Below are 13,341 nucleotides of genomic sequence, written 5' to 3'. Positions count from 1 at the left end.
TTAGTTCTATTTTTTGTTATGGGCGTGACCCGTTCGCTTGTGGACGACGTTATCTCATAGCATTAAAATAGTATATTCCATGTTTACAGTATTAGGTCTCTGTGCTTAAGTATCTTCCAAGTTAGTGCCTTAGTCGGGTCGTAGTGTGTTTATTCATCGAATCGATGAGCAAACTTTTCGTCTGAACGTACCACATGGCCGTATCTCGGACAGACTGCTAATCAGTGTCGGATATGCCCAGGGCACTGCTGTCTTCCGTGACTGCACCGAGAGCCTCTTTTATCCGTTCGACGCAACTCTAGCCCTCTACCTCGGGTCGAAGTGGTGTCCCCTCGAAAATAGACTGAAGCTAGCTTGTGCTCTTGATCTTGCCGAGAACAACACGAACAAGCAGGATGGAGGTCGGTGCTAAGGGACTTTACAGTTCTTCGTATTACCATATTAACTGCGCGGTAGGCTTTTGGTCGGCAAGATCATTTCTCCTTTATATGAAAACGTCTGCCTCGACTGTTCGCCGACTCCATCTTTGGCCTAAAGATGAAGGTCTAGTAGTATCTGAGTGCTGTGACCATTCAAGGGTATGCCAGCCTTGACAGGAGTTGAACAACATATATTCGAGCGCTGGCATCTTCGATACACCTCCGTGGGCTTACAAAGCCATGTGGAGACGATCTTTGTCTGAAGGCATTGGTATTATGAGAAATGGACTTAAGTTATTTAAAAGTAGAAATCATCTGTACATGGGTCTAAGATAAGGTGAAGGAAAATACCCTTGTGGACATTCACTAATCTTAGGTTGTAACAACTTAGGCAGAATGAGCCTCCTTATTGCGCCGAACCTTTAAACCATGGTTCCCCACCACTTCCGCTGAAGCAGCGACAGCTCAGGAATACTCGCGAAAATTGAGATTGTCAAAGCAGAGATTCGTTACTCTATGAGCTATTTCCTGTACGTTTCTAAGCAAGACAATGTTTACTAGATCTTGACACATGAACGAGATCCGGTTCTTCGTTGCTTACAGCTCATAGGCCATGAAGCCAGGCTGTGGAAACCGTGGGGTTATGTCAAGATCACAACTGTTTGATTTCGTTCAACCAGTTTATACAAGGCCCTTCTAGCTCTACCTCCGATAATGTTACTTGGGATCAACGACGATATTACTTGTTTTTGTGCAGGCCAGGAAACACTCTTCCTCTGCACTTGACGGATTGTTATCGATCGTATCCAAACCTCTTCATCCACGTAGCAATTCTGGCCTTCCAGTCATCGTTAACAATCCCCAGTAAGACAGCCTCAACATCAGGCATATTCGAGTGCTTGACCCCATCAAATAACGCATCAATCTCCTCAATTGTCTTTCCCTTGATTTCAACCCAATACCAAGCAATAAAAGCAAAGAAAAGGATATTCCAGCCGCCATTGATCAAATACAGCTTCCATCCCAGCCTTTCGAGCGCCACGGGAAAGGCAAAATTACTCCAGATGCCCGTCGCGCAGATCACCAAACTGAACATGCTCATGCCGGTGGCTCGGATCCGGAAGAAGAGCATCTCCGCGGGGATCAAGAACAGGATAGGAATCCAACCGAAGCCGAAGGAGGTCGAGAAAAAGAAGATACCCGCCACGGTGGCATATATACCGGGTCGATAGTCGGACTCGCCGTATTGCCGTGTGAGGATGCCGATGATAAAGAGAGCAACAGTGAGGCCGCCGGTGCTGAGCAGGGCAGCTGACTTAACTCCCATGCGATCGGTGTAGAAGCTGCCGCAGAGGGATACGACCAGAGTCCATGCGCTGAGACCGACATTCTGAAGGATCATGGTCAGCCCCCATTGGCAAGATTGAGACGCAAGTTCTCATACACTAAGACTGAATAAACTTACCACCAGTAATTGCGTGTGAGCATTAGTGACGCCAGCCCGCGTAAGAATCTTCCCAATGTTGTAGCTGACAAATATATTCCCAGTGAGCATGGAGAACAATGCACAAGTAGCGGTGATGATGAGTCTCTTCCTGGCCCCTCGATTCCGCAGCATCTCCCATGTCGACATAGGGTCGCGCTCATAGCCAATCGTATCGCATATTTGACGGAACTGAAGTCGAACCAGATCGTTCCTCATGTCCCCGTTGGCGTTCACGTAGGCCAGTACCGCGAGAGCCTCTCTCCCGCGGCCTTGATCGACAAGCCAGCGAGGGCTTTCGGGCATCCAGGGCAGGAGCAGGATACATGCAACGCCCCATAACCCTTGTACGAGGCTTGGGAGTCGCCACGACCACGTCCCTGCTATCTTGAAGGAGCCATACGTAGTTCCCGCAGCGACCAGGGCACCGACGTAGTAGAAGTCATCGAAGAGGGCCAGACCCCAGGCTCGTTGGTTCCAAGGCAGAGTCTCGGCCAGGTACGCTGGGCCTGTTATAACAGAAGCCGTCGTCCCAAATCCAATCAGAACACGTGCTGCGCAGAACATGGCGACGTGGATTGACAGCGCCTGGATTACTGCTGCGACGATGGTGATGACGGCGGCCCAAAAGAGTCCCCACCGACGGCCGTACTTGTCAGTCAACCAGCCCCAGAAACAGCACGCCATACAGCCGCCAATGTAGAAAGTGGCAGTGTTTAGGGACTTGGTTGCCGTTGAGAGGTGGAAGTATTCCGTATACTGGGGTAGGATGTTCATGCCGCCCATCATGGCTCCGTCATAACCTTGAGTCTGTCAACATGTCCATCAGGACTGCCCGGCTTCTAGCTGCAGAACTAGCACAGAATAGGTAAATTGCTTACCGCGGCCGTTATAATGGTACAAGCCAGCAGGACGATCGTATTGCCTGTTGCAGTTTTGGGGTACCACGAGGGGGCCATGAACGGAAGCAAAATGCCTCTCTGCTCGGCTTTACTGAATTCCCGAACATCCATGTTATTGCAGTCGTGGAGACACAAGGACCAAGAGATCATGGGTGACTGCTGCCATTGAGACGTGGCAACAATTCCCTAGTATGCGAGAATTGCCGAGAGACAGTCGATCTATGTATGACCAACGGTTTCACAGTGCGAACCGCAGAAACTAACCGTCATCCCAAAATACAACTAGCTTCGCCTCTGAACTCTGACTTATGGCTCGATCCTGATACTGCAAGTGGTCTGCATGATGCTCTTGGATTATATCCAATGATGCTTCTCAATAGGATAGACATGACTCGATTTGCGAGCTCGAGCGCATAGTTGCCGTATACCCGTATATAGCATGATTGGACGAAACCTATGAAAACTGCTTGATCGCACATCTAGGCAGAGCGCCCATGCTGTCCCGTTTGTAGATTTGGTGCGAGTGGGATACTATCTCCCCAATACCGAAGCCGTGGACCCCGAAAGGGTCGGCGCATCAGGTTGGGAGAAGCATAAAACATCTGACGGCTCCTTGGAGCCTAGATCGCATATGAGCGGGAAGGCCAGGCTCGGTGATAAGCAACCGCTCACATATACGGTCGCTTATACCAGGGAAGTGATTTATACACCCAGGTCGTTTGTTGAGTCAAAGAAGACGCAATTAAGTCGATTGTAATGAATACCCAGACGCACATTTGTGATTGCGCGACGTGGGCATATGGAATTGTGCTGAAATGTGGAAAAGAGGTGGCTGTTGTCAGACCTTATAACTACCAAAAATACCTCATTCTACAGCGAGTGGGTCCCTCATCTTTTGACGGTCAATTTGGTCCAACAGTTATGAGCCCGGGTTTGCGTCTTAAGACTGCAAGATTTTCTCGGGTATTATCAGTCCTCCAATTCCGCACAATATCATCGGCAATGGTTTGAGACGTAGCCAAACCGCGTCAAAAAATAAGAGTTTTATTACAGAATTCATACTCAAGGTAGTGGGGCGGACAATAAGATGTTCAAGACCCTGCAGACACCGTAGATGAAAAGATGTACGACGGCCAACGAGGCCAACCAACGACATAAGCCAGATGCTACTACAACTCGACAATATCTCTCCAAGCTGAGGGGGTGTGTCAGACCTTATAACTACCAAAAATACCTCATTCTACAACGAGTGGGTCCCTCGTCTTTTGACGGTCAATTTGGTCCAACAGCTGTATCATATTTGAGCCAAACCTGTTATCAACAGGCGTGGACTAGGTGAGGCATGGAAATATCTTGGCATTCCATCACCAATGGGAACCCTGCAAATCAACGCTAATATAATGAGAAACATCAGATGAATGTCTCTGGGATTCGTCTTGCGGATTGGGCGATTTGGAACATGCTAATTTGCTTGGCCCTGGCTCCAGACCTGATGATAAAGCAACGTGTAACTTAAATTGCAGAGGTAGTTGCAGTGCCATGATATTGGAGCCGTTTGATTGGAGCCATATATTATTAACCATGATTGGCCTTGGCTGACGTGGATTGAACGTTGAGAGACCCTATTTGATGCGTTTTGCCGAGGCTTTCTAACAGAGGACTAGTGGCACACAGTCCACTGGCGGAGCCCTAGTTACTCCGTAACAATGTACACTAGTTAGATAGGTAACATTCTACCGTTACACCTGACTTAGGTTAACTTAGCTCAATCAACATCACAATCCTCCATGACTTTCTACTACCTTGCTGACTTTGACAACTACATCCCATCCACCGCCATACTGATCACAAAGCAGAACCTGATAGCCACAAAGAACTCCCCACTCCACTGCTAAACCAGGACTCATGGTGAATATCCTAGCTTGTATGATGACTAAGACGGGTAGAATCACCATCCACGGCAGCAATAGGCCCAGTGGACCCCACTCCCCCGATACATCGTGCGTGAAACAAAACAGGGCGAGAAAAGGGCGTAGAAGACAGCGTTTCGCGTCAAAGACGCTGAATACTGGTTGGGTTTGAAAGCAGTATATTCAATTCCTAGGACCTCTTGAACGATGGCAACAGGAGCCGTTTGGTGAGATGCACGAATTCGTCCATTCGTATTGCTGCTGCCGTTGATGGTATTCCTACCGCTGGGAATATCTCGAACAGTTCGAGGAGGGGAGCAGTGGGAGCAGTAAAATGGCCGCAAGACGTGCTTGATCCTATGAAGGGGGGGAGTTATTGGTCGTCGGAGCTAGACCGAATTGATTCGAGGTCCGTTATTGTGTCGCTCATTGATTTTAAGGATAATAGCTTTCGAGCGTGTGGGCACTATAGCACATATTGGCGGCGATGATAATAGAGGGAAGAAACTAGGAAGCTACAATCGAAGGTAGGGCTAACTATCACAGCAGTGGCCGCAGCACGACCCGGTCCACACAACAGAAACAATGAAGAAATGATGATCTAGGTACAAGATCAGGCTTTCTTGAGCGTTAAAGGCTGAAATAACTTCGGGAGTATCAGCAGGGGGCACATCGGGGCTTACGACATAAACATAACCCAAATCGACAGCCACCAAACCATATGCAGAAACACGTTCCCATCATGTATTACAAATATAGTTGTTCAGTCGCATAACTTTGAATTACGTACACTAGGATTACACTCATACTGAGACCCCAAAAGTAGAAATAAGTAAAGGCTGTAACGTAGTCCATGGTCCAATTGCACACTTTGGCAGACCTTATACGACAATGTATAAGTTAATTCAACCACAACGCCTATCATCAATTGAAACTACTCAGAATCGTTATCTTCAGACGTCTCTACATCATTTCCACAAGTGCGCGCATTATGTCCGGGCTCGCCGCAGATTCTACAGCGCCGTACACGCGCAATTCGCCGCCTCGTACGACCACCAATTTGACGAAATTCGTCATGTAACTGCCCATCAACCTCTCATTGAGACTGTAGGTCCTGTCCAGCTTGTATACGAAGTGACCCTCCACTCTGTAGCTGTTTTTTCTTCGCACGGCGACGTCGACTTAAGGTCTCATTTGCCTTTCGAAGTGATTCGACCTCACCTTCTAAAAGGGCAAGCCGATGCATAACCTTCGTTGTACCTCGCGCAATCTGATCTATTCCAGCAAAAATTGAAGTTGGTGAGCTATTTTGATGTCGTAAAATCCTATTTTTCACATAATCGGTTTGTGATTGGGCTTCGGTTGGGTTGTTCGGAGTCTTTGATTCTCAAGGGACGGGGAGACCAGCCGAGCTACCCGGAGGTGTTGGCGTATGTAATTTCACATCGAGCTGTGATATGACATAATCTGCATCGTACGGAACTATTCCTACCCCTCGGAAACCTCCTTGGATATTTAAAACCGTGAAAGTTGCGTTGTACGCGTTCAAAAACGCCGGTAAAAAGTTTTTTTTCGAGATATGACTTATATGTGCTCGCATGAGATCTTCGATTTCTTTTCCGTACGCTCTTTTTAACCCGCGAAAACAACCAACATCAAGAGGCTGGAGCTTATGCGACGAATGAGGAGGCATACAAAGCACGACGATATTGTTAGCTTTGCAATATACCTCGAAATCGGTCGAGTGATGGCTTTCGTGACCGTCGAGGATCAATAGGCGATGAGTACCTTTCGTACGAGACTTGGTGTGATAATCGAAGTGTTTTATCCAATCTTCGCCTCTCTCGTTCGTAGTCCAGCCATTTTTAGTAACTGCGATAACCCAATCAGGCGGTAATGGGCTGTTTTCGTACCATGACGAGAGGTGGGTTTTGCCGGCGAAAATGATGTACGGAGGGAGGGCATAACCGGACGACCCAACGCCTTGAATAACTGTAACCCATTCCCGATTTCCTTTCTGGGCTGCCCTAGGCCTGCCGCGCCGATCAGAAGTCGTCACGACCATTTCGGACGAGATTTGGCCCATCACAAAACCGGTCTCGTCTGTGACGGTCAACCCTCGCAGACTCACTACAACCAGGTGACTTACAGCTGGAACACCTGCCGTGGCAGTGTCAGATGGGAAGCCAATCATAACCCTTGTAGGAGCCCCGCCAAGCGTGGATGACTTAGTCGCGCTCCCTCAAACCTAAGTTGTCATCTTCTTTCCTTCGCTCCTTAGAGTAGAATCTTCGTCGATAGCACCTAATCGAGGTCTCTACCAATGCGATGCAACCCAGGTCGTGACATCGTCGAAGTTGTAGATATCCTCCTCCTGGATCGCGTATTTCGCAATTGTATTCCGTACCAGGTCAAACCACGCGCGATACGCGTCAGGGTCTTCGCAGAGGACTCTCTGATAGTCGATCCTTCGATTTAAACGCGTCCGGAGGTCTGGTTGTCGTCTTACGAAGCTCGAGGCCCAGTTGACGCCGACGCGACTTCGAATAATCGGTTGGCCATATCTTCAACACCACTCAATCGGGGAGGGAATTCTCGCGAATCTAGGTCGGTTATATGTCGTACGATTGCCTCTTCTTCGGAAGGAGTCAACTTTTGCGTTGGCGATCGCGTAATCGCTCGAGCGGTTTTACCATCGCGTCGATACGCAAGGGTTCTAAAAGGTACGTTATGGATCTGACCAGCGCGACGTACACTTAATTTTGGATCAGATTGAAGCGCATGTAATGCTAGAATCATATCACTTTCATTTCAAGAACCAACCATAGTTATGTGGTGCAAAACCGCAGGTCAAAGTGGTAGCGTACGAAAATCTGCCGAAGTGTGCAATTGGACCGTGGACTACGTTATCCTATATGCTGTATTTGCGTCTAAGCGTAATCTTCGTACTAAATACGAAAAATACCAATGGGACCAATAGGAACGCCCCCACATCCCAAGGCGGGATATTCCCTGGCATAGTCTTAGCCCCGCCCGGTTGACGCCTTCCCACTGGGGCGATTTTTTGTAAGCTCAAGGACTCAGCGGACTAGAAGACCGCACCGCAAGTCCAAGAATGGTTGCGATACTTGTAAGCAACGGAAATTTAAGGTGAGTCAGTGTGCCATTTGCAGACCTATGTCTCACTACTTGGTTATGTGGTATAACCCATGCTAACATCATACTTCCGTAGTGCAATGAAGAGACGCCAGCTGGCGTCAGTTGTGTTTGCTCCAGCTTAAAGTGTAGCTCGCGAATTATCGCCGCAAGTGGGCAATGGCTCACCTTCACCGACCGAGATGACTTGTGTCGCAGCGGAGGATTCAACCGTACCGCGCATCGTGGAAGAGGCAGACGGCACAATAACTGGAAGGTGACAGCCGTGTCGGACCCGAAGACACACGGTAACAACAGGACTCGGACAGGCTCGACTTTAAAAACAATATCACCTGGCCAGGACACGAACAGGCCTTGGCTCAACTTCGTAGATGCTGAACTGCTGCTGCACTACGTCTCACAAATTATAATAAACCCTAATTGATTTATAGGATTTATGGAAGGCGAAGGTACCTTTGGTATTAGAACAGGATTTTCTTTTTCAGCGTCGCAAGATATCATTGGGCCAGGCGACAACGGTGCGATGACAGAATTCGTACCCCAATCGGCTTGGTCCACCTTTTCGTCCTGCCCCTGACCCTTGCCCTGGCCATCTACCACATGGAGCCCCTATGCCCCATCTCAAACCTGAGCAGCCTCCCGCCGAGCCTCCCGTATCACCTCCATATTATCCCTATGCACTCTCTCATATTCTTCAAAATAAATCAAGTCCCCCCTTTCCACATCCTCCTCCACAACCTTTTCCAACATCTGCTCCCACGCCTTGGGCCTCTCTATCGGTTCCGTCATCACTTCAATATACCGTATCGTTGCTTGAATAAGCGACGTCCCATACCCGCCTGCTGCGATGCGCTCGGGACTCCCATGGGCAGGTAGAATCTTAGATTCAGGGAACTGATCCGCCATACGCCGCAACTCGTTCAGGTGGGTTGGCAAGTTTTCCGCTTCCGAGATATACGTTGCTGTATCCTCGAGGGTGTCACCCGCGAAGAGGAGGCGCTGGGATGGAAGCCATAGGACGGTCCCATCGCGAGTATGAATGTTGAAGTTGTGCAGCTCAACAGTCAAGTCGCCTATCTTAAGGTCCAGCTGGTCCGAGTAAAGCGTAGTTGGGATCACGACGTCCGGGATGGGAGGATCGTCCTCAGCGAGTTCGTCTTTAGTCTCGTCAAGTTTGCTGGCTGTGATGCGTTGGCAGATGAAAGTGGAATTGGTATTTCTCAAAGCTGGAGCACCAGCGATATGGTCGGCGTGGAAGTGGCTGTATAGTATGGTTGTCTTGGTGACGCCCAGGCCTTGGATGTGGCGCTGCATAGCGGCCGCATGGGTGGTGGTGATGTGAGCGTCGTAGATGAGCGCTTCGGTGCCGCTGATAATGGAGTATGTTGCTACGCCGAGAGCAAATGCGCCGTCATCGAGCCAATTGGGTCGGTCCGAGTGGAATCGTTCCCCGGTACGGCCGTCATAGTAGGCGTAGATGTCCGGATAGGGGTTGAGGATCTGAAAAGTGGCAAGTGGACCGCCCTCTCTTGCTTCGGCCATGCTTTTACTGCACGTTAGATTTTATGTCGAAACTTCATGGAAAGATAGGTTTAGTTCACATAGCAACAGACAGCAAATTTCGGGACCTGGACAGACTTGGTGTTAGACCCTGCGATTTACTCCCAGCAGACAAGCACGGACAGGGTTTTAGACTACTAGGAGAAACTGCTCAACCGAGATTGACTCCCAATAATAGAAATGTGAAGATAATTTGTCTACAAGACTGATGGGCTGCAAGATGAACGACGTAGTTGGGGTAGTGTGGTACAAGTACACTTGATGACGTCACAGTAATCTCATGGAGGATTGTGATGTTGATTGAGCTAAGTTAACCTCCGTCAGGTATAACGGTAGAATGTTACCTATCTAACTAGTGTACATTGTTACGGAGCAACTAGGGCTCCGCCAGTGGACTGTGTGCCACTAGTCCTCTGTTACTGCCTCCCAGCGTAAGCTGATATTCCAATTTGATGAATTTCAGCCGTCAAATCGTCAATTTAGCGACTGTTGTCAATAAATCTCATAGCGATTCTGCCGCTCGTGACCGCTCAACTTTCAATTCATCTGCCATTTGTGAATTCGTTGATTGTGACCATGCCCAGCATCTCGACAACCTTCTGGTGTTTCGCCTTCTTCAATAGCTTCGTCAACCCGTCTGCTGCCATCAACATGCCGCTGATGTGTTTGACATCTATTTTGCCTTCTTTGATCGTCTGTTGAATCCATTTGAGGCGAACATCAATGTGATGTGTTCGGGCGTTGGTTTGACGATCCTTGATGAGCATCATCGCATTCGCGCTATCGGTATAGAGTAGATATGGTCTCTCCGGATCCATGTCATATTCGTTAAGCATTTCGGCTGTATACAATGGTTGACTTGGCAGTTGGAGTGAGATTTATGCCTTCTGCCTCCGTTGTCGATAAAGTGACGAGTCCTTGTAGCGCTGATTTCCAGTACAAGGCACCGCCAGTCAGAAATACGATGTGGCCCGCTGTTGAATAACGAGTTTTCTTGTCATCAGCAAAACTCGCGTCTGCCATTGCCATAAGGCCTGTGTTGCTAGTGTCATATTGCAACCCGCCAAAGCATATTCCCAATGTTGCTGTCAGATTCAAATAATGAATCATCTCGTCAACAGCTATCAAATGCTGGCGTGTTGGTTTTGACAAAGCTCTAGCCAGTTGATTCAATCTCTGGCAGATATCTGGCCTTGTGATGCCACACCAATGGAGTTTTCCAATAATCTGGCTATACAAGCCTTTTTCTTGGTCACCAACTGGATCCTCATCGTCATCATCGCTGCCTCCATTGCCAACATTTTCTTCGTTGTTTCCTGCATTACTCTGTTCTTGAGAATTGTCGCGTTAATCTTCCAACAAATTCCAGTCTGGAGGATTGGCATTGTCAACTTTGTCCGTCTTAGTAGGTATTTTGATGGTGATCTCAAGAGGTTTAGGTTCAGCAATGTCCTTGCGTTCCTCAAACTTCACAAGTGGAAGATCCTTCAGTGAGGCGTCATTGTGCGTCATATCTCGAGTACGAATTATGCGTTGGAGCTCAGGGATGTAGGCTTTATGGACCTTGCCATAAGAACCTTCGGAGCCCAGGTATAGGCCTTCCATTGCTCTGGAGTTCGCTTTCTCGGAGGCAACGCGGTCTTCTGGCTTAATGTGTACCCAGACTTTGGTACCCCAAGCTATCATATGTTTTCGATTTAGGCCATCTTGAAGTCGCTGATCAAGATTCAGCTCCCTTGCCCATGCTTGAGTAGGCGAAATCCATTCCAAAGACTTCTTCGGAGTGTTGTGAACTTCTATGGCATGCTTCAGAGCATAGGGCCACAGAAATTTGGGTACGCCTGTGTCAAGGAAAGCTGCCCGCAATCGAATTTCATGAATGTGGCCCATTTTATCGATCAGAGGATTTTGTTCTGAGCTGCGTGGCGCTGTAATCGTTACCTTCGATCCTCTGGCTTCGAATAATTCAATCGCTTTATTAAATTCTTTGGCGCCATCCATGTGGTATTCCTGAACTTCAATACCTCCTGTCTGTTTGATTTGAAATTTGTCAAATTTTATCATTAGATCAGAGGCTTCAGAACGCTTAGCCATAATTTCAAGCCAGCACATTCTTGTTTTGCGGTCACACCAGTGAATAGCGTGATTCATTTCATGGATTACGACTGGAGAGATCTTGAACGTGTCAACATCGACAATGTCAAGGATCTTTAGTGGTCTTCTCAAAGGATCATAGCTAATTTGGCGTTTAGCATCCTTTCCATGGCATGTTTCGTAGTTGTAACCTTGTGGGCGATGTAGCTTGATTCCCAGTGGTTCGAGTGCTCTGAATAGTGCCTCATCGCTACAATGAAGAAAGCGACGATGCCACAGGTCATATGCTTGTGCCGCAGACAAATAGGCATAAGCATGTCGAATAGTGGTTTTCTTGATGCCCAAGATGTAAACATCGTCAACAAGATGAAGTTTGAGTAATGGCTTTCCATCTTCACTTGCAAGACAGTTGCGATAGCCATCAATCACTACGCCAACTTTGCGTAATTTGCCAACAGATATGAGTGTGGCAGAAGCTGAAGGAGAGTAATATACTTCCTCGAAGATGACATTGCGGTATTTGTTGTCAATACCTTTCGCTTCAACCTCAAGAGTTCCCATGCCAACAGCTTGGGAATATCCGCCGTTACTGGTCAAAGAGTTTCGTGGTTTGATGTCCTTGAAGTCTGTAAATCATTCTTTGGTATTCGTTATGTGATCTGACGAACCACTATCAACGACGAAGTCATCAGCTTGTACATTCAACGTGTTCGCCAGGGCATATGATTCCTGTTGATCAGCAGCATCTTGCAAAACTTCGTCATAATCTTGCCACTTATCACCTCTTTCGCTCGAGATCGCCAGTGGTTCGTTTTCTTCTGTTTGCTCAACGTGTTCGTCATCGTCAATTGCTGAATCCAAGGTTGTGTTAATGAATTCAGAATCCCAGTCGCTGCCGAAGCAATTGTCGTCATCAATAGCAATCGCGAGATGTGAAGTGCCGAAATGAAGGGAAGTCGCGGATGGAGAGTTGTTCTTCTTATCCAATATCTTGGCCACAGCCTCTTTACCGAGAAGGACCTCCATTCGTGTTCTCGTTGCTTGATTTGTCTTCCATCCCTCTGGTTGTGTCATATGTTTGCAGATATTTTCACCTTTCTTGCCTTCTTCATTCTCAGAATGATCGGGGTTGCAAATTCTGCAGTATGACTCATTTTCGGTCTTCTTTTGGGCTTCCTTCTTCTTGTCAGGTTTCATATATTCATCTCGACTTACTCTTCCGTTGTTGTTGCGGTTGTTTCTGCCATTATCTCTGCCAGAATGAACATTTGACAGAGATTTGCCGACTGTTGTTGTGTTTTCGTGAAGAAAAGCAAGGACTTTCTGGAAATCCATCTTGGTAGCTGCGATCAAATCCTTGAGACGATCGCCAAGGTGCTTGTCTTGTTTCGTCATTGCTTGATGAATGATTCCAATCATGAAGCTTTCGGAGAACTTCATGTCGTGTTCCTTCTCCATCTTTGTCTTGAGGAAGAGAAGCTCTTTGACCCATGCTCTTGTATCCTTGAATTCAGACATATCAAGATAAATGGTCAGAAATCTCCCCTGTTGATTGTAGTTGTTGCCGAATTGATTCTGGCAAACAGCCTGTTCTGCTTTTGTCAAGCAGTCTTGGACTGATTCGTTTGTATAGCCAAGGTTTATCATGTCATTCATGATATTTTCCTTTATCGACTGCTCCAGCATGTAGCGAAGGGTCACTTCCCTTTGATCCCATTCTTCCTGCTCATTCTTCTGGGAATCGGGTGGTCTGTTGCTCATTTCCAAGACTTGTGTTGATTTCATGATCTTGGAGACATCGAGGATGGATTGCGTCC

At 47.7% G+C, this 13,341-nt stretch overlaps 2 protein-coding genes across 2 annotated transcripts; both read right to left on the bottom strand.

Annotated features, from left to right (window-relative positions):
* Positions 1-1,148: 1,148 nt before the first annotated feature.
* Positions 1,149-2,880, bottom strand: BCR38DRAFT_233271 (general substrate transporter). The gene is made up of 2 exons (XM_040854332.1): positions 1,885-2,880; positions 1,149-1,809 (listed from the first exon to the last, which is right to left on the bottom strand). Exons 1-2 carry the CDS (start codon positions 2,689-2,691, stop codon positions 1,213-1,215), a joined length of 1,404 nt encoding a protein of 467 aa, XP_040713963.1. The 5' UTR covers positions 2,692-2,880; the 3' UTR covers positions 1,149-1,212.
* A 5,611-nt stretch (positions 2,881-8,491) lies between these two features.
* Positions 8,492-9,508, bottom strand: BCR38DRAFT_475559 (beta-lactamase-like protein; the record flags this gene model as incomplete). The annotated part of the gene is made up of 2 exons (XM_040863014.1): positions 9,472-9,508; positions 8,492-9,413 (listed from the first exon to the last, which is right to left on the bottom strand). Exon 2 carries the CDS (start codon positions 9,410-9,412, stop codon positions 8,492-8,494), a length of 921 nt encoding a protein of 306 aa, XP_040713962.1. The 5' UTR covers position 9,413; positions 9,472-9,508.
* Between the last annotated feature and the right edge of the window lie 3,833 nt (positions 9,509-13,341).

Source organism: Pseudomassariella vexata (assembly GCF_002105095.1).
Source record: "Pseudomassariella vexata strain CBS 129021 chromosome Unknown BCR38scaffold_9, whole genome shotgun sequence".
NCBI classification, from domain to species: Eukaryota; Fungi; Ascomycota; class Sordariomycetes; order Amphisphaeriales; family Pseudomassariaceae; genus Pseudomassariella; species Pseudomassariella vexata.
This window is presented reverse-complemented; position numbering and strand designations above follow the sequence as displayed.